This window comes from Heterodontus francisci, chromosome 7 (genome assembly GCF_036365525.1).
Source record: "Heterodontus francisci isolate sHetFra1 chromosome 7, sHetFra1.hap1, whole genome shotgun sequence".
Lineage (NCBI taxonomy): Eukaryota > Metazoa > Chordata > Chondrichthyes > Heterodontiformes > Heterodontidae > Heterodontus > Heterodontus francisci.
Window position 1 is genome coordinate 107,868,445 of NC_090377.1, and position 20,869 is coordinate 107,889,313.

The 20,869-nt window shown below is 45.4% G+C and overlaps 1 protein-coding gene across 2 annotated transcripts in view; it reads left to right on the top strand.

The window, feature by feature from the left end:
- The window catches only part of iqca1 (IQ motif containing with AAA domain 1), a 305,109-nt gene that overhangs the window by 172,736 nt on the left and 111,504 nt on the right, over positions 1 to 20,869 (top strand). For both annotated transcript variants that reach the window (XM_068034609.1, XM_068034610.1), the window contains one exon: positions 8,160 to 8,266. In XM_068034609.1, coding sequence (XP_067890710.1) covers positions 8,160 to 8,266 — 107 coding nt within the window. The remainder of the gene's footprint in view (positions 1 to 8,159; positions 8,267 to 20,869) is intronic.

Sequence of the window (20,869 nt, forward strand, 5' to 3'; positions counted from 1 at the left end):
TCTGGGGCCACTTCCGACCGTCACCCTGCAAGATAAAATGTGAAGAACAAACATGTAGGTATTGTGGTGCACATGTTGCAATGATAGCAGCATAGCATCGGCAAAGGAGATGTAAATTTGGAATCATTCTGTGTTTGCCAATAATCACTCTCTTCAACCGGGACCCTGAGCTTTACGTCCGAGATGGCATGTGCTCCTTGACCCCTGGCTAACTCCAGGGCCTCCTCCTTGGCTTGCGAAGGAGGCCTCATGTCGGACATATCACCTCCTGTCCTGAATGTCTCCCTAATATTGTGGGCCCTCTTCTGGAAGAGCAAACTTTTTTTATTCATTTATGGGATGTAGGCATCATTGGCTAGACCAGCATTATTGCCCATCCCTAATTGCCCTTGAAAAGGTGGTGGTGAGCTGCCTTCTTGAACTGCTGCAGTCCATGTGAAGTAGGTACACCCACAGTGCTGTTAGGAAGGGATTTCCAGGATTTTGACCCACCAACAGTGAAGGAATGGTGATATAATTCCATGTCAGGATGGTGTGTGACTTGGAGGGGAACTTGCAGGTGGTGGTGTTCCCATGCATTTGCTGCCCTTGTCCTTCTAGTTGGTAGAGGTTGCGGGTTTTATAAGGTGCTGTCTAAGGAGCCTTGGTGCGTTGCTGCAGTGCAACTTGTAGATGGTGCACACTGCTGCCACTGTGCGTTGGTGGTGAAGGGAGTGAATGTTTGTGAATGGTGTGCCAATCAAGCAGGCTGCTTTGTCCTCGGTGTCGATGTTCTTGAGTGTTGTTGGAGCTGCACCCAGCCAGGCAAGTGGAGAGTATTCCATCACACTTCTGACTTGTGCCTTGTAGATGGTGGACAGGCTTTGAGGAGTCAGGAGGTCAGTTACTCGCCGCAGGATTCCCAGCCTCTGACCTGCTCTTGTAGCCATGGTATTTATCTGGCTATTCTCCCATTCAGTTTCTGGTTAATGGTAACTCTTAGGATGTTGATAGTGGGGGATTCAGCGATGGTAATGCCATTGAATATCAAGGGGAGATGGTTAGCTGTTCTCTTGTTGGAGATGGTCATTGCCTGGCACTTGTGTGGCATGAATGTTACTTGCCATTTATCAGCCCAAGCCTGGATATTGTCCAGGTCTTGCTGCATTTCTACAAGGACTGCTTCAGTATCTGATGAGTCGCGAATGGTGCTGAACATTGTGAAATCATGAGCGAACATCCCCACTTCTGACCTTATGATTGAAGGAAGGTCACTGATGAAGCAGCTGAAGATGGTTGAGCCTAGGACACGACCTTGAGGAACTCCTGCAGTAATCTCTTGGAGCTGAGATGATTGACCTCCAACAACCACAGCTATCTTCCTTTGCGCTAGGTATAACTCCAACCAGCGGAGAGTTTCCCCCTGATTCCCATTGACTTCAGTTTTGCTAGGGCTCCTTGATGTCAGACTCAGTCAAATGCTACCCTGACGTCAAGGGCAGTCAATCTCATTTCACCTCTTGAGTTCAGCTCTTTTGTCCATGTTTGAATAAAGGGTGTAATGAGGTCAGGATCTGAGTGGCCCTGGCGGAACCCATTCTTCCTTGATGTGTTGTAAATTTTTTGGAATTCTCAGTATCATCTTAATGGCAGGCAATAGCATTGGTATCTCTTCAATAGATTTTCCCATGACTTGTTTAACTATGGTGGCTATTGTAGAGGTTACAGTATGGGAGGGTAACTAGTCTGAACTAGAATCTGGGCCCAAACTAGTCAAAGGCATGTGGGGATAGCCATCACTGAGTAGGTTATTGTTCAGCAACTGCCACTTGATAGAACTGTCGATGATACCTTCCATCACTTTACTGATGATTGAGAGTAGACTGATGGGGCGGTAATTGGCCGGGTTGGTCTTGTCCTGCTTTTTGTGTACAGAACACACCTGGGCAATTTTCCACATTGCCGGGTAGATGCCAGTGTTGTAGCTGTACTGGTACAGCTTCGCTAGGGGTACGGCAAGTTCTGGAGCACAGCTCTTCAGTATCATTGCCGGAATAATGTCAGGGCCCATGGCCTTTGCAGTATCCAGTACATTCAGTCGTTTCTTGATATCACGTGAAGTGTACCGAATTGGCTGACATCTGGCATCTGTGATGCTGGGGACTTCAGGAGGAGGCCGAGATGGATCATCAACTCGGCACTTTTGGCTGAAGATTGTTGCAAAAGCTTCAGCTTTATCTTTCGCACTGATGTGCTGGGCTCCCCCATCACTGAGGATGGGGATATTTGTGGAGCCACCTCCTCCAGTTAGTTGTTTAATTGTCCATCACCATTCACGGCTGGATGTGGCAGGACTGCAGAACTTAGATCTGATCCGTTGGTTATGGGATCGCTTAGCTCTGTCTATCGCATGCTGCTTACGCAGTTTGGCATGCAATTATTCCTGTGTTGTAGCTTCACCAGGTTGACACCTCATTTTGAGGTATGCCTGGTGCTGCTCCTGGCATGCTCTCCTGCACTCTGCATTGAACCAGGCTTGGTCTCCTGGCTTGATGGTAACGGTCGGGTGGGGAATATTCCAGGCCATGAGGTCACAGATTGTGGTTGAGTGCAATTCTGCTGCTGCTGATGGCCCACAGTGCCTCATTAATGCCCAGTTTTGAATTGCTAGATCTGTTCGAAATCTATCCCATTTAGCACCGTGGTAGTGCCACACAACACAATGGAGGGTATCCTCAATGTGAAGGCGGGACTTCGTCTCCACATGGACTTTGCGGTAGTCACTCCTACCAATGCTGTCATCGACAGATGCATCAGCGACAGGCAGATTGGTGAGGACGAGGTCAAGCATGTTTTTCCCTCTTATTGGTTCCCTCACCACCTGCCGCATACCCAGTCTAGCAGCTATGTCCTTTAGGTCTCGGCCAGCTCGGTCATTAGTGGTGCTACTGAGCCATTCTTGGTGATGGACATTGAAGTCCCCCACCCTGAGTACATTCTGTGCTCTTGTCACCCTCAGTGCTTCCTCTGAGTGGTGTTCAACATGGAGGAGTACTGATTCATCAGCTGAGGGAGGGCAGTAGGTGGTAATCAGCAGGAGGTTTCCTTGCCCATGTTTGACCTGATGCCAGGAGATTTCATGGGGTCCAGAGTCAATGTTGAGGACTCCCAGGGCAACTCCCTCCCGACTGTATACCACTGTACCGCCACTTCTGCTGGGTCTGTCCTGCTGGTGGGACGGGACATACCCAGGGATGGTGATGGCAGTGTCTGGGACATTGTCTGTAAGGTATGATTCCGTGAGTATGACTATGTCAGACTGTTGCTTGACTAGTCTGTGGGACAGCTCTCCCAACTTTGGCAGGAGGACTTTGCAGGATCGACAGGGCTGGGTTTGCAGTTGTCGTTTCCGGTGCCTAGGTCGATGCCGGGTGGTCTGTCCGGTTTCATTCTGTTTTATTGATTTCGTAGCAGTTAGATACAACTGAGTGGCTTGCTAGGACATTTCAGAGGGCATTTAAGAATCAACCACATTGCTGTGGGTCTGGAGTCACATGTTCGCCAGACCAGGTGAGAACTGCAGATTTCCTTCTCTGAAGGACATTCGTGAACCAGATGGGTTTTTACAACAATCGACAATGATTTCATGGCCATCGTTAGACTAGCTTTTAATTCCAGATTTATTAATTGAATTCAAATGCAGATCTAGACCATTGCAAGACATTAACATCACGGTTGTACCAATATGGGCACTTCATCAACAACCCGGAGGGTGCTTTGTCTGGCATATGGGTTCACCCTGTCATGGGTGTGACATGCTTCAGGTACTAATGAGGGACACTTGATTTGCATATGCAGCCAGTCGTGCCATCAATCCTCCCTGTCTATGAAATGGCAGTGGCACCCATGTGGCATACAGTGTAGTGCCAACCAGATTACACTGAGCACTTTTGAAATGTGCCACTTACCATTACTGAGCACAGGAAGTCATTGACCCTCTTCCGGCCTCTGGACTCAGTTTTGTCAGCTGACCCCATGGCTGCTGCCCTCCTCTGTGATCTCCTTGCAGGCTTGCCTGGTCAGGCGGGAGGTCCTCTTCTTGCCATCTCTGGGGAAAAGAACCTCCCACCTTTCCCTTGCAACCTGGAGGAGAATAAGCAGGGAGGTATCACTGAACTGTGGAGTCACCTTTGCTCGGCCCTCTGCCATGACCAGAGGTGCCCAGTAGTGCCGCTTGATGAATGATTAATTTCTGCAACAATCCTGACTTATTTTTCCAGCAAACTTCAGAGCAATGCAGGCAGAGCTTGAAAGCCGGGCTAGCTACCTTTTAAAGATGGCGCCAGCACCTGCTCCTGCATCAGATGACGCCATTCACGGTGTCACTGAGCCGGCCCCCACAAGATGATTTGGGGCGGCAGCTGCCATCAATATGTGAAGTAGCCGCCTACTGCGGAATCACGGCGGCTTGGTGGCGGCCACCATTTTCTGCACCCGCTGCCACACCCGGCATCAGGAAAACAAAATCCAGCCCACTAGATGGCTTTGATCTTCTAGAATTCCCTAGATTTTGGGACGGCCCCTTGAACTGTAAGGTAGCAAATGTAACCCCACTGTTCAAGAAAGGAAGGAGAGAGAAAACAGGGAACTGTAGGCCAGTTAGCCTGACATCAGTCGTTGGGAAGATGCTTGAATCTATTATGAGAAACATGATAGTAGGGCACTTAAAAAGTCACAACATAATTGGGCAGAGTCAACATGGATTTATGAGAGGGAAATAGTGTTTGACAAGGCTGTTAGAGTATTTTGGGAGAGTAAGTAGCAGGGCAGATAAGGGGGAACCAATAGGTGTAGTGAATTTGGATTTTCAAAAAGCAAAGATGAGGTGCCATGTGAGAGATTTTTAATACAAAATTAGGGCTCATGGGATTAGCATGGATTGAGGACCGGAGAACACAGAATTCAAAAAGTAGGAACAAACTGGCAATTTTCGAGATGGCAGGGTATAACTTGTGGAGTGCCACAAAGGTCAGTGCTTGAGCCTCATCTGCTTGCAGTTTATATCAATGGCTTACAAGAGGGCAAAATTAATTGGAAAAGTAAGCTGTGAGGAGGACACAAAGAGGCTGCAAAAGGTTACAGACTGGTTAAGTGCGAGGGACAGAACATGGCAGCTGAAATATAATGTGGAGAAGTGAGAAGTTATCCTCTTTGGTAGGAAAAATAGAAAAGCATAATTGTTTTTAAATGGTAAGAGAATGGAAAATGTTGATTTTCCAAGGGCCCTGGGTGTCCTTGTGCACAAATCACAGAAAATTAACACGCAAATATAGCAAACAATTTGAAAAAAAATGGTATGTTAGTCCTTATTACGAAGGGATTGGAGTATAAGAGTACAAAAGTCTCACTGCAATTATATATGGCCTTGGTGAGACTGCATCTAGAGTATTATGTACAGTTTTGGTCTCCTTACCTAGTGATGGATATGTTTGCCTAAGAGGAGTGCAACAAAGTTTCACTAGACTGATTCCTGGGATGAGGGATTATCCTATGAGGAGAAACTGAGTACACTAGGCCTATAATCCCTAGAGTTCAGAAGAATGAAAGGAGATCTCATTGAAACATATCAAATCTTAAGGGGCTTGACAAAGTAGATGCTGGGAGGATATTTCCCCAGCTAGTGAGTCCAGGACTTGGGGTCACAGTCTCAAAATAAGGGTTTGACCATTCAGAGAAATTTCTTAGTCAAATGTTTGTGAATGTTTGGAATTCTCTACCTCACAGCTGTGGATGCTCAGTTCTTGAATTTATTCAAGACACAGATTGATAGATTTTTGGATACTAAAGGGATATGGGGATAGTGCAGAAGGTAAGGTAGAAGATCAGTCAGAATCTTGTTGAATGGCAAAGCAGATTTGAAGGGCTGACTGGCCAGCTCCTGCTCCTTTTTCTTATATTCTTATGTTTCCATGCTTGTTAGTACCCTGGCATGTGAGGTTGGCCTCTCCCATGTTGTGCACAGATAAAATTCTTGGCAAAAAAACTTAAACTGGGAGGTCACGCACATTCTTTTGCATATGTGTTCATTAATGCGTTCAAGTAAAGCTGCATAGATGACTAATAGACTTCAGTTGTGCAATTTAAAACAAGGTGGTTTGCACGTATAACAGAAATGAACATAATTTGCATTTGGGTCCCCAGAGAATTTGAAAGTGTTCAGGTGCCTAAAGATGCCATCTGTGATTGTGTTCATGTATTATCACTTGAGGTTTATTTGACTATTTACCAGTAGTAAGGCCACTTTGCTTGAAGAAAACTATATTATCTCCACTGACTTTGTAAACAACACTACTTAAAATCCAGTCTGTGCCCTTCTGGGACTCCCAATGCACTTTAGTTTATAGAAGTCATCTTTTCAACTATTGCTTTTTGTTAATGGGCAATGTTGATTGGCAAGGTATGGAATTTAGGTGGTTCTTAGAAAAATATACCAGTAAAAGTGTAAGGTTATATTTCAAGGACCTCTGTCTCCAGGAACAACCAAAATGCTCTTAAAATTGGTATCCTGTCTTTAATCGGAGGGATATGGGAGGGAACCTTTGTAATATTGTAAATTTCCCAGAGGCAGCCTTTATGACATTGTAAATGGATATCACATATCTTTGTTAAGGGGTTAATCCAGCTTGTTTCCCGTTGTCAATGTTGGTCAACTCACTGCAGGAAAATAGGGCTGGATGCGACGAGCTCAAAAAATGGCGGGCCGCACATCAAAGAGCCGCCGCAATCTCACGTGTGGCGGCTCATTTAAATAGCCAGCAGGACGGCCCGTCCACCCTCCCCCCCACCGCCAATCTCATGTAGGGGCCGGGCTGTCTGTCCTCGGCAATAGCGTCAACTGCTGTGCGCAGGCGCTGGCACCATTTTTAAAGGGCAGCCAGCCCAGCCGCCCAATTTAAATTTTTAAAGTTCTAACCACCAAAATTGAATAAGTAAATTTCTAATGCCCCTTTCCCACTCCCCAAATAACAATTACAATAACTATTTGCCCTTCCATCCCAAAACACTTACCTTTAACATCTGACTTCCAAACTGCACAAAGTTTAAGTTCAACCCTTCCAACCATCCTCGACAACCATTACATTTATTTGATCCCGTTCCCCTCCCACCCCGCACTGATAAACTTACCTCCGCCCCCCTCCCCACCAGTGTGGCACTGCGTTTCCCTTGATGGGAATCTGAAGGCGCGGGAATGCCGGGCGCCGCGCCAAAGATCGCGGTAGCCCTCAAGATTGGAGGTAACTGTTTGTAAATTCATTAATTTTATTAATTTGCATATTTAAATTGTGGTCTCGTTGACCAGCGGGGGTGGGGGTGGGCGCCACGAAGCCTCGCCGCCACCGGGAGGATCGGGCTGGGCCCTCGTGGTGTCGAAGTCCATGGCGGGCCTCATCTGGAGCCATCTTCAGGTCCCCTCCCCCCACCCCGCCACGGATCATGACGTGAGGGCTCGGTAAAGTCCAGCCCACAGAGTGACACTTCCCACTATTCTCACCAAATTTCTAAATGTATTTTATGAGTTACTTTTTGTGATTTTTTTTAAACTATGCTTATATACCATTTACACTTTTTATATTGAATATCTCCATTTTGGAAACAGGCATCAGCTAGCTGAATGGATTGTTTCTCCATATGTCATGTTATGACCTAGAAACTTATTTTTTCATATTATATCATTATTTTATGCTTCAGGCTTTCAGATATATTAACTCCCCACCCTATTGCATCTGTTGATGGAAAGTACCATTTATATCTAACCAAAGAGGGAATCTACTGCAAAACAATTGCCTACCTTGCTTATTTGTCATCTGTAAACAGGCTCATGCTGGAATAGATCAGAGTGATCTGACCCTTGATATTTTCTTCCCTCTCTGTGGCGGTTCTGGATCTCCTCATACAGAGAGTCACAGGAACCTGTGTTCTATGACTTCAATCCACAACGAATAGCCATTCTAACTCATTACACAATATGAAATGACAGAAATGTGGGGGGGCCAATTTTTGTCCTGTTACCTGTTTATGCATGGCAAAAAAAATGAAAATCATTGGTCGTGTTATTTAAAATGTTGACCATCTGCTTTTTAAGCAGAGCCTCAAATTCTTTTCTTCTTCCTGAACTGCAGTAATATGGCAGAACCGAGATGAGCTCATGAACTTCTCCCAGAAACATGTTGCTGAACTCATCAAGGAAGAAAAACGCAAAGAGGTGGAGGAGGAAATCAGAGTACAGGTATAGAAAATGTAGTCGGTGAAATACAAACCAGTATTGGAATATGACAGCAGCATTCTAAATTGCAAGCACAATAAACTCCACGAAAAGGACACTGATGGCCTTAGAATTTCCTTGCCTATGTATTGTTAGTGTTAAATCAAGATTCATTGTATTATTTTCCACTCTAACTCAATCTTTCCCATTGAAATATGAAACCCATTATCTCCATCGGTCTTCTTTTCCTCCTACAGTCCGCAGACTTTTAAAACTTAAACTTGTGGCATCAACTAATCACTGGCAGGTCTGGCAGCATCTGTGGAAAGAGAAGCAGAGTTAACGTTTCGGGTCAGTGACCCTTCTTCGGAACTGGTTCCGAAGAAGGGTCACTGACCCGAAACGTTAACTCTGCTTCTCTTTCCACAGATGTTGCCAGACCTGCTGAGTGAATCCAGCATTTCTTGTTTTTGTTTCAGATTTCCAGCATCCGCAGTATTTTGCTTTTAAACTAATCACTGGCTCTTGATTCATGTTATTTTCTCTCATGTTTTTTACAACCTTGCTTTTGACTATTAAGAGCCTAGGTTTCTCACAAAAAAGCCACTTCCCAGTCATTGCCATCCTATACAATTCCTAATCCAGACAAAAGAGAAGGGTAATAGGTTAAGTAGATAGCTTTTTCACAGAGCTGGCACAGGTGTGAAGGGCTGAATGGTTTCCTTTTGCTGTAAAATTCTATGGTTCTAAGAGACATAACATTTTCTTCAATTATGCTAACTTGTAGAACTATAGAAGTTTCATCACAGCAAGGAGTCCATATCGTCCATTGTGCCTTTATCAGTCAATCCTAGTTCCATATCTGACCTATCTTCTCATCCCATTTCCCTCCACAGTGTTTCTCTTTTTTTGCATTGTGGTCCTACGATCAGATTTTCAGGAGCTAGAGAGAAAGTTAAAAAGTAGGACCTCAAAGGTAGCAATCTCTGGATTACTCCCAGTGCTATGCACTAGCAAGGGTAGAAATAGGAAGATAGGGAGGATCGATGCATAGCTTGAGGTATGGTGCAGAAGTGAGGGTGTCAGATTCTTGGGACATTGGAACCAATTCTGGGGCAGGATGCACCTATTCAAAAGTGATGGATTGCACCTCAACAGGTCTGGGACAAATGTGCTTGGAAGGTTGTTCACTAGTGTGGTTGGGGATGGTTTAAATTAAATTGGCAGGGGGATGGGCACCAGCATATAGAATGAGAAAAGAGGAATAAAGTGCATAAAGGAGTGAAAGTGTTGGATAATACCAGAGAAAAACTATGAGGAATACAAAGACTGGATTATAATGCATGTATGTAAACACACAAAGTGTGATGAATAAGTTGGTGAGTTACAAGCACAAATAGCCGTGTGGGAATATGATGCAGTGGCAATAATGGAAACATGGCTTAAAAATGGTGAGCGCTGGGCACTTAATATTCAAGGATATAAAGTGTTCAGAAAAGATAGGGAAGGAGAAAAGGGGGTGAGGTGGCGGTACTGATTAGGGAAGACGTGGTAGTGTTGGAAAGAGTGAATGTCCTTGAGGGGTAAAAGACAGAATCCATTTGGTTACAGTTGAGAACAAACAGTTGATCACATTACTTGGGTATTTTATAGGTCTCCAAATAGTGAGAGAGAGATAGAAGAGCACATCTGCAGGGAGCTCATAGAGATCTGCAAAAACTATAGAGTGGTGATATTAGGGGACTTTAATTACCCAAATATCGATTGGGATAATGTTAGAGTAAAGGGAAAGGAGGGGGAGGAATTTTTGAAATGTGTTCAGGAGCACTTCCTTGCTCAGTTATGTTCTTGGTCCAACTAGGAAGGAGGTATTAATGGATCTGGTGCTGGGGAATGAGGTGGGCCATGTGCACCAAGTGTCTGTGGGGAACATTTAGATAAGAGGAATCATTGTATCATAAGGCTTAGATTATTTATGGAAAACAGCAAGGAGAAATCTAAAGTAGAACTTCTAAATTGGAAGGGGGCTAAGTTCAATTGTATGAGAGGGGATCTAGCAAGGATAAAATGAAACCAAGGTTGACAGGAAAAACTGCACTGGAACAATAGAGGAGATGTTTCAGGTACAGGCTAGGTGCATTCCAAAAAAGGTGAAAGGTAAGGGAACCAAGGCCTGGCCTCCATGAATGACGAGGGTGATAGTGAATATGATGAAACAAAAAAAGAGGGTGTATGTTGTATGTCAAGTTAATTCTTCAAGTGAGAACCAGGTCAAATACAGTAAGTTGAGAGGTGAAGTGAAGAGGAAAATAAGACTGGTAATGAGAGAATATGAGAATAGAATGGCAGTTAACATAAAAAGAAACACAAAAATCTTCTACTGGAATGCAAATAGTAAGTGGGTCGTAAGAGGTGGGTTGGGGCCAAGAGGGTGATACAAGCTTAGAGGCATAGGGCAACGGTAGAATACCTAATGTGTACTTTGTATCGGTGTTTACTGAGGAAGAGAATGCTGACTAAATTTTGGTAAAAGCGGAGATGGTAGAGGTAATGGATGGGATGAAAATTGATAGGCAGGATGTACTGCAAAGGCTGGCTATGCTTAGCATGGATACGTCACCTGGTCCGGATGGCTTGCATCTCAGATTGCTAAAGGAAGTAGGAATGGAGATAGTGGAAGGGCTTGGCATAATCTTCGAATCTTCCCCAGATACAAGGGAGGTGCCAGAGGATTGGAGAATGGCAAATGTGACATCCTTATTTAAGAAAGGGTGTAAGGACATTCCCAGTAACTACAGGCCAGTCAGTTTAACATCAGTGGTGGTAAGGCTTTAGAAACAGTAATCAAGAAAAAAATCAACAGGAACTTGGAGAGATTTAAGGAGAGCCAGCATGGATTTGTAAAAGGCAGATCATACTTGACTATTCTAATTGAATTTTTTGCTGAAGTAACAGAGAAGGTTGTTGAAAGGAAAATAATGAATGTTGTCGATATGGATTTTATGTAAGTGCTTAACGAGTACCACATAAAAGGCTTGTTAACAAAATTGAGGCTCATGAATAAGAGGGTCAGCGTCAGCTTGCATAAAAATTGGTTTAAGGACAGAAAAAAGCGAGTTGTGGTAAATGGTTGTTTTTCAGAGTGGAGGATGGTATACAGTGGTGTTCCCCAAGGGTCAGTGCAATTTCAAACTTTGCAGATGATACCAAACTTGGAGGTGTGGCAGATAAATCGACTGCAACAGGTTGTAGATAGGCTAGCAGAATGGGCAGACAAGTGGTAGACGGAATTTAATACAGAGAACTGTCAGGTGAGACATTTTGGCAGAAGGAATAGGGAGGAGCAATATAGACTAAATGGCACAGTTCGAATGAGTGTACATGGACAAAAGTACCTGGGGATTCATGTGCATAGATCTTTGTAGGTGGCAGGACATATTGAGAGAATAGTTAGCAAAGCATATGGGATCTTGGCCTTCATAAATAAAAGTATTGAGTACAAAAGCAGGGAAGCTGTGCTGAATCTTTATAATGCTCCGATTCGGCCACAACTGGAGTATTGCATCCAGTTCTGGTCACCAACACTTTAGGAAAAATGTGAGAGTACTTGAGAGGATGCAGAGGAGATTTACCGGAATGGTTTCGGGGATGAGGGGTTTTAGCTGCAAGGTTAGGTTGGAGAACCTGGGGTTGTTCTCCTTGGAGCAAAAGAGGTCGAGGGAAGATTTGATAGAGGTGTACAAGATTATGACAGGTTTATATAAGGTAGACAAAGAAAATTTGTTCCCATTAGCTGATGGTAGAAGAACTAGGGGACACAGATTTAAGGCTTTGGGCAAGAGATGCAGGGGGAATGTGATGAAGAACTTTTTTACACTGCAAGTCATAATGACCAGGATCTCGCTGCCTATAAGGGTGGTGGAAGCGGAGACAATCAATGATTTCAAAAGGAAATTGGATGTGCACTTGAGGAAAATAAATTTACAGGGCTACGGGGATAGAGCAGGGGAATGGGACTGATTGGAACCCTCTACAGAGAGCCAGCATGGACTTGATGGGCCAAGTGGCCCTCTTCTGTGCGGTGATGGGGAGATTTTCCATTTTAGGAATCCTTGTGCATGCTACAAGCACCCAAGGGCATCCCTGCTTATGAGGTAAGTAAGATAGGTTGCTGCGGCCAGTCCAACAGGCCCCGGTGATGAGGGGATTGGTGGGGGTGGGTGGGCATTGAGTAAAGAGGGAGGGGTTGTCCAGAGAGGTGAGTTGTTTGCTGGAGTGGGCCCTCAGTGGGCCAGAGATTGCCCACAGAGGATGCCCCCCCCCCACCCCACCAAGCTAGTAGTGAGGTCACCTTATTTTACTGGGCATCCTCCCTGCGTGGCGGAGGCCACCCTAAGCCAGCGGCAGTGGAAAGGTGGCAAGAGGCCCTTAAGTGGCTGCTAATAGGCCTCTTAAGGGCCTCCATTGGCCTCTGGGCGGGAAGGCTGGCGTAGGCCTCATCCAACCTCGACTAAATTGCGGTGCAATGGGAAGGCGACGATCCCTGGTCTCCACCTCCCGTCGCAAATCTATGGCCCACGCATCCCACCCCCTATCCAGTCTCAGAGGGGCACATAAAATTCAGCTCTCAGTGTGTGCTCCTGGCAGGTGCTTAATTCCCTTAATGTTGTAATTGACTTGATTTCAGTAGTCACTTAGATTAATGCATTCCATATTCTAATAATATTTTGGATGAAAAATTGTTGTTCAGCACCCCGTTTTACTTTCTAATATTAATCCTATTTTTTGTTCTCCTATTACCCATAATCAACAAGTGAAATCCTTTCGAAATTTTAAACATTCCTATTATAAATCCCCCTTAGCCTTCTCTTTAGTGAGTACAGCCGTAGTTTCTCAAATTTCTCATCATAACAGTATCATTTTATCCCTGGTATAATCTTTCTAAATTTGCATCACATCTTTTCCATGGTTCCAACATCCTTTCTATAATGGGGTGAGCTCTGACCTTTGCCACAACACCTTTACTCCAAGTTGGAATGCTTGCACTCTGTACATCGCCCATCTTGTTGTTAACCATTTCACATCACTGGTATCTGCCAACCTTTCCATCCTATTAATCTGGGTTAGGTCTATTTTCATCCCTTTAAAATTTATTGCTTTTGTTCAAAATTTTTGTTTTAACTCTGCAGTTCATTAACTATTTTGACTGTAAACCTAATTATCTTTTGAAAACTAGCCCATAATGTTATCCTACCTTACAATCACTTACTTGAGAGATCTTATTAGTCTTATTAGGCTATTGGATCCAAGGCATTTTAAATAAAAAAGATTGACTGTGGTTTGATTTATATTACTGGCAAGATTGGCGCGGTGGTTAGCCTCAGAGCTCCAGTGACCTGGGTTTGATTCTGGGTACTGCCTGTGCGGAGTTTGCAAGTTCTCCCTGTGACTGTGTGGGTTTTCGCTGGGTGCTCTAGTATAGGTAGGGGAATTAAGGGAAGGTGGGGATGTGGTAGGAACATGGGATTAATGTAGGATTAGTATAAATGAGTGGTTGATGATCAGCACAGACTCGGTGGGCCGAAGGGCTTGTTTCAGTGCTGTATCTCTAAGATAAAATAAAATCTCTACTATAGTTTAGTTTTTTTTTTAGTTTTAGAGATACAGCACTGAAACAGGCCGTTCGGCCCACCGAGTCTGTGCCGACCATCAACCACCCATTTATACTAATGCTACACTAATCCCATATTCCTACCACATCCCCACCTGTCCCTATATTTTCCTACCACCTATCTACACTAGGGGCAATTGTTAATGGCCAATTTACCTATCAACCTGCAAGTCTTTGGCATGTGGGAGGAAACCGGAGCACCCGGAGGAAACCCACGCAAACACAGGGCGAACTTGCAAACTCCACACAGGCAGTACCCAGAATTGAACCCGGGTCACTGGAGCTGTGAGGCTGCAGTGCTAACCAATGCGCCACTGTGCTGCAGTGGGTTGTTGGTGGGTTGTTTCACATTTTTTGTACATTGATGATGTTTAACAAAATATTATGCTTATAGAACAAAGTGCTTGAACTTAGATTTGGTGCAAAGAAAGGTGCTGAAATAGTTGGAGTATGGACTTCCCCAGTGGCTTGCTGAACAAATGTACCTTGTGATATACAGGGATGGGCACTTTGTCGCAAATCTTTTTTTGCAAGTCTGCAGCTTTAAACTGAATTTATGGCATGATAAGGGATTTTTTTAAAGTTAGCAGGCTATAGTGCAATCCTGCTGTTATTGATGTGGGGGCTATCTCAGTCCTTTTTGCTTGGCTGCAGGTTGCATCAGCCATGCAAATAATTCTGCATCACTTTGACATTGTAGCTGGGCCATGTTTATTGTTGCCATTAGCTCAAACCAATTCGCTCCCGCTCTGCAGTGGTCTCAGACATAGCCTGCTGCTTCTACACACTCGGCCTAATCTCTTGCACTGGTGCTATGTGAAGACCCTGGTCTAGAAATTTGATCGCGATGAGCCATTGGCCACTTTCTACGCACCCCACGTGCACAGGTACGTCCCCTGCATGCACTAGAAGGTTTTGATTTGGTGCTGTTCTGATGTCATACAGCTAACCAGCTGATGTGTTCCCAGGATTACAGATTTGGACCCTGTAGGTACGATGTACGTATTCGGTCACCACTCTTTAAGGATCTAACGTGAGGCAGCTTGATGGGCCTTACTTAGAGGGCTAGACACCTCAATTGGAGGAAAAGTAATTTTTGACAACTTTTTTCTGTTGCAAAGTGTCAGGGAATACTCTGGAGTGTTTCTTGAGGTCTTTTGTACTGACTCCTGGATTTGCTGCAAAGTGTTGCTGCATCCTCAAAGGGGGAGGGCAGAGGTTTAGTGACTTGTCCACACAAAGGCTGCAGCAAGTATATGGGGGGGGGTGGTGGTGGGGGGAACAGCAGTGGCAGTGCTGGGTCTGCAGGACAGGGAAATGGAGCAGAGGCTGCGGACAGGGAAAGCTCTGTGCGATGCCCTCTGCCAAGTTAAAGCTGGACTCCTCCATCCTCTTTGACAGTGTAAGGTGGCTGTCTGGCATGCCAGTCAGTGTCTCCTCATCAGCATTCTCCTGTATGCTCACATTTTGAGGTCTTCATCTGAGTCCCCTATAGCAGAACTTGTCTACAACCTCTTTCTCTGGGAGCTAGCCCAAAAACTGTCCTTTCCCCCAGCCAGGCTGTGCTGATCCTGACTCTGTACTACCTTCTAAGTTACGTGCTGTGCCACCATCTGAGCTGGTCGCTGTGAGTGTCAGGTGAAGTGACAGAAATGTGGGATAGAGATCCAACTAGAACAGGGGCAAGAGAGCACAATGCAGAAAGGAAGTGGGAAAGCAAACTAGAAAGTGGGGTGGGTGGGGGGACAATTATAAGAGGAGACAGAGTGAAACAAAAGGTAAAAAGAGGAGAAGAAAGAGACACATCGAAGGGAAGGAGAGAGAAACACTAAAGGGAAAAAGGACAGGGAGAGAGGCACAGAAGGGGAGGAGAGAGAAGCATGCAAGAAATGTGATTACTATAGGGTTAGTATAAATGGGTGGTTCTTGGTCGGCACAGACTCGGTGGGCCGAAGGGCCTGTTTCAGTGCTGTATCTCTAAATAAATAAAAAATAAATTCCCTTCCTTGTTTCTCTCCTCCTGGGGCGGCACAGTGGCGCAGTGGTTAGCACTGCAGCCTCACAGCTCCAGGGACCCGGGTTCAATTCTGGGTACTGCCTGTGTGGAGTTTGCAAGTTCTCCCTGTGTCTGCGTGGGTTTTCTCCCACAAGCCAAAAGACTTGCAGGTTGGTAGGTAAATTGGCCATTATAAATTGTCACTAGTATAGGTAGGTGGTAGGGAAATATAGGGACAGGTGGGGATGTTTGGTAGGAATATGGGATTAGTGTAGGATTAGTATAAATGGGTGGTTGATGGTCGGCACAGACTCGGTGGGCCGAAGGGCCTGTTTCAGTGCTGTATCTCTAATCTAATCAAATGGAAAAGACAGACAGAGAGGATAGAGTTAAGGGAAACAGCCAAAAAAGGAAAGGAGGAGAAAGACAAAAACAAAAGAGAAAGAGATACAGAAGGGAATGAGTTGCGAGGCATGGACAAATGAGTAAAGGTACAGACAGGAAGGAGCAGAAAGAGAGTGATATAGAGAGACAAAGGAGGGAGTGAGCAACAACAGGGATTGAGTAGAGAGAGACATACAAAGGAAGGAGCTGAGGCACATAAAGAATGAAAGTGCAAGAGATACAGAAAGGGAAGGAGGAGAGAAACAAGGAAGGGAATTTATTTTTTATTTATTTAGAGATACAGCACTGAAACAGGCCCTTCGGCCCACCGAGTCTGTACCGACCAAGAACCACCCATTTATACTAACCCTATAGTAATCCCATATTCCCCTACAACCTACCTACACTAGGGGCAATTTACAATAGCCAATTTACCTATCACCTGCAATTCTTTGGCTGTGGGAGGAAACCGGAGCACCCGGCGGAAACCCACACAGTCACAGGAAGAACTTGCAAACTCCGCACAGGCAGTACCCAGAATTGAACCCAGGTGAGCTGTGAGGCTGCGGTGCTAACCACTGCGCCACTGTGCCGCCCAAGAGAGAGGTACGCTTCAAAGAAGATAAGAGAGAAATACAGAATGGAGAGTAAGGGAAGGAGAAAGTTTTTCAGACTTGCCAATATCTGTATTCTTATGGGGGCATAAGGGGCTCAGAGTTTTGTGGTGGATTCAATGGGTAAAAGGTTTTGTGATTGCTTTTGTTTGTATATTGTTACAACATACAAAATTGGCTTGATGATAGGAGGCAGAAGGTGGTAGTGGAGGATTGTTTTTCAGATTGGAGGCCGGTGACCAGTGGTGTGCTGCAGGGATCGGTGCTGGGCTATCTATTGTTTGTCATATATATTAATGACTTGGATGTGAATGTAAGGGCATGATTAGTAAGTTTGCAGATGACACCAAAATAGGTGGTATAGTGGACAGTGAAGAAGGTTGTCTAAGATTACAACAGGATATAGATCAACTGGGAAAGTGGGCAAGGGAGTGGCAAATGGAATTTAACGCAGGCAAGTATGAAGTGATGCATTTTAGGAAGTTAAACCAGGGCAGGACATATACAGTGAATGGCAGGGCCCTGGGGAGTGTTGTTGTGCAGAGAGACCTTGGGGTTCAAGTACATAGTTGCCTGAAAGTGGCAACACAGGTAGACAGGGTGGTGAATAAGGCATATGGCATGCTTGCCTTCATCGGCCGAGGCATTGAGTACAAGAGTTGGGACGTCATGTTACAGTTGTACATAACATTGGTTAGGCCGCATTTGGAGTACTGTGTGCAGTTCTGGTCGCCGCACTACAGGAAAGATGTGATTAAGCTAGAGAGGGTGCAGAAAAGATTCACAAGGATGTTGCCTGGTTTGGAGGACTTGAGTTATAAAGAGAGATTGGATAGGCTGGGTCTGTTTTCCCTGGAGCGAAGGAGGCTGAGAGGGGACATGATAGAGGGATATTAAATTATGAGAGGCATAGATAGGGTAGATAGCCAGAGTCTCGTTTCCCATGGTATGGGTGACTAAAAGTAGAGGGCATAGATTTAAGGTGAGAGGGAGGAGGTTTAAAGGGGATCAAAGGGGTAAATTTTTCACACAAAGAATAGTGGGCATCTGGAATGAGCTGCCTGAGGAAGTGGTGGAGGCAGGAACAGTAGCGACATTTAAGAGGCATCTGGACAGGTACTAGAAGGAGCAAGGCATAGAGGGATATGGAATTAATGCAGGCAGGTGGGATTAGTATAGATTGGCATTATGGTCGGCATGGACGCGGTGGGCCAAAGGGCCTGTTTCTATGCTGTACAACTCTATGACATGCTGAGAAAGTTGTCCAGGGTCTGTTACTATCTTCTTATTGTAACAGGGTTTAATTTTAAACACACTGTATTTTGAGCTCCCCCTTTGTGAATCTTTGTTCACAACTTTCCAATTATAAGGCAAAGAAATGAGCACAAGCAGGCTTTCTTTGGTTTAAAGAAGAAAGATGAAATTTATTAAATGTTAAACTTAATATGGTTAACGGAGATATGACACTCCCACGCTAGCATGCACACGCGATACACGCATGCAAATAGGGACAGAAAAGAGCAGAAGAAAAGATAAGTAGAACAGTTTGAGGCAATATCTTGTTTCTGTTTCTCGAGTTAGCTGTAGTCCTTGATTGAAAATGTGGTCTTGCATTTCATTGGGGCCCAGTATTCTTCGTAAACCTTGTTCACGTCGGAGATTTTTCTCTCTCTGAGTTTACAAGATTCCGTTCTGTGGAAAAGAGATGGAGCAGGCAAACAGGAGAGGAGATGTTCTCAGTCCATGAGCACACGGCTTTCTGATTTCAAAATCTGCTTTTCCAGTTTAAAACATTGGCCAGAAGGTGGCCACGTGTAATATTGAGCCCTACAGACCAAGATTGTCCTGTATTCGGGTCTTTGCAGAGTTAATTTATCACAGCCAGAAAGACACACAAATACTGAAAATGCCTCCAGTGTTCCTTAAGTCAAGGAGAGAAAAACAAGTCAGATTCCTGCTTTTTTTAAATTTCCAAAATATACTTTATTCATAAAAATCTGCAAAAATTACATTGCCAAACAGTTTCAAACAGCACCAAAAAATACAAACATTGCAAGGGAGTTCAGTTTCCTTCAATACTATCATGAGTTTCTTCACAACCCTTCCATTTCACAATTGTCGTGCCAATTACAGTTTTACATTTACAGCAAATGAAAATATTAACGATACAGTTCGAGGGGTTTCCCATGGATCCAGCCCCTCAGTTCAGCTTGGTGGGGGAACCTTACACTGTGGTCTTTCCCCATTGAGCCTTTGCTGCGGCTGCGCCAAGCTTTAGTGCGTCCCTCAGCACGTAGTCCTGGACCTTGGAATGTGCTAGTCTGCAACATTCGGTGGTAGACAACTCTTTGCGCTGGAAGACCAGCAAGTTTCGGGCAGACCAAAGGGCGTCTTTCACCGAATTGATAGTCCTCCAGCAGCAGTTGATGTTTGTCTCGGTGTGCGTCCCTGGGAACAGCCCGTAGAGCACAGACTCCTGTGTTACAGAGCTGCTTGGGATGAACCTCGACAAAAACTACTGCATCTCTTTCCACACCTGCTTTGCAAAGACACATTCCAGGAGGAGGTGGGCGACCGTCTCTTCCCCACCACAGCCACCGCGGGGGCATTGTGCGGAGGGGGCGAGACTTCGGGTGTGCATGAAGGATCTGACGGGGAGGGCCCTTCTCACCACCAGCCAAGCTACGTCTTGGTGCTTGTTTGAAAGTTCTGGTGATGAGGCATTCCGCCAAATGACTTTGACGGTCTGCTCGGGGAACCATCCGACAGGATCCATCGTCTCCTTTTCCCGTAGGGCCTTGAGGACATTCCGTGCAGACCACTGCCTGATGGACCGGTGGTCAAAGGTGTTTTCCCGCAGAAACTGCTCCACGAAGGATAGGTGGTACGGCATGGCCCAACTGCATGGAGCGTTCCGCGGCAATGTGCCCAGGCCCATCCTTCGCAACACCGGGGACAGATAGAACCTCAGCACGTAGTGACACTTGGAGTTTGCGTACTGGAGATCTACACACAGCTTGATGCAGCCGCACACGAAGGTGGTCATCAGGATGAGGGCCACGTTGGGTACATTTTTCCTGCCCTTGTCCAGAGATTTGAACATCGTGTCCCTCCGGACCCGGTCCATTTTAGGTCCCCAGACGAAGCGGAAAATGGCTCGGGTGACTGCCACAGCGCAGGAGTGCGGTATGGGCCAGACCTGCGCCACGTAGAGCAACAACGTGAGCGCCTCGCACCAGATGACCAGGTTCTTACCCACAATGGAGAGAGATCGCTGCCCCCACATGCCCAACTTTTATCGTACCTTGGCTACTCGCTCCTCCCATGTTTTGGTGCACGCCCCGGCCCTTCCGAACCATATCCCCAGCACCTTCAGGTAATCTGACCTGACGGCGAAGGGGACAAAGGATCGGTCAGCCCAGTTCCCAAAGAACATGGCCTCGCTCTTGCCGTGGTTAACTTTGGCTCCCGAGGCCAGTGCGAACTGGTCGCAGATGCTCATCAGTCTGCGCACGGACAGCGGATCCGAGCAGAAGACGGCAACGTCATCCATGTACAGGGAGGTTTTAACCTGAGTGCCTCCGCTGCCTGGGATTGTCACCCATCTTATGCTCGCATCCTTCCTAATAGACTCAGCAAAGGGTTCAAGTCAGATTCCTGCTTGTGATTGCTATCAAGCAACTCCTGTTGGAACGTGCACTTATCGGACAAGAACAAAGGATGACCTTGTCATAGTCAAATAGCCTCACGGTCATAGCTTGCACATTATTGCATAAAATCCCTCAGTTAACAAACTAGTCATTTGTTGTGAATTCCTCTGAATGAAAATAATGAAAGCTATTTTGAAGAATAAAATGAAAAAGAAACGAAACTGTCCATCTCAATGGCTTTTTCCTGATCCTAAAAATTAAATTCTTCCTTTCTGCCTCAGAAACACAAATCCCTTATAACATCACTGGCCC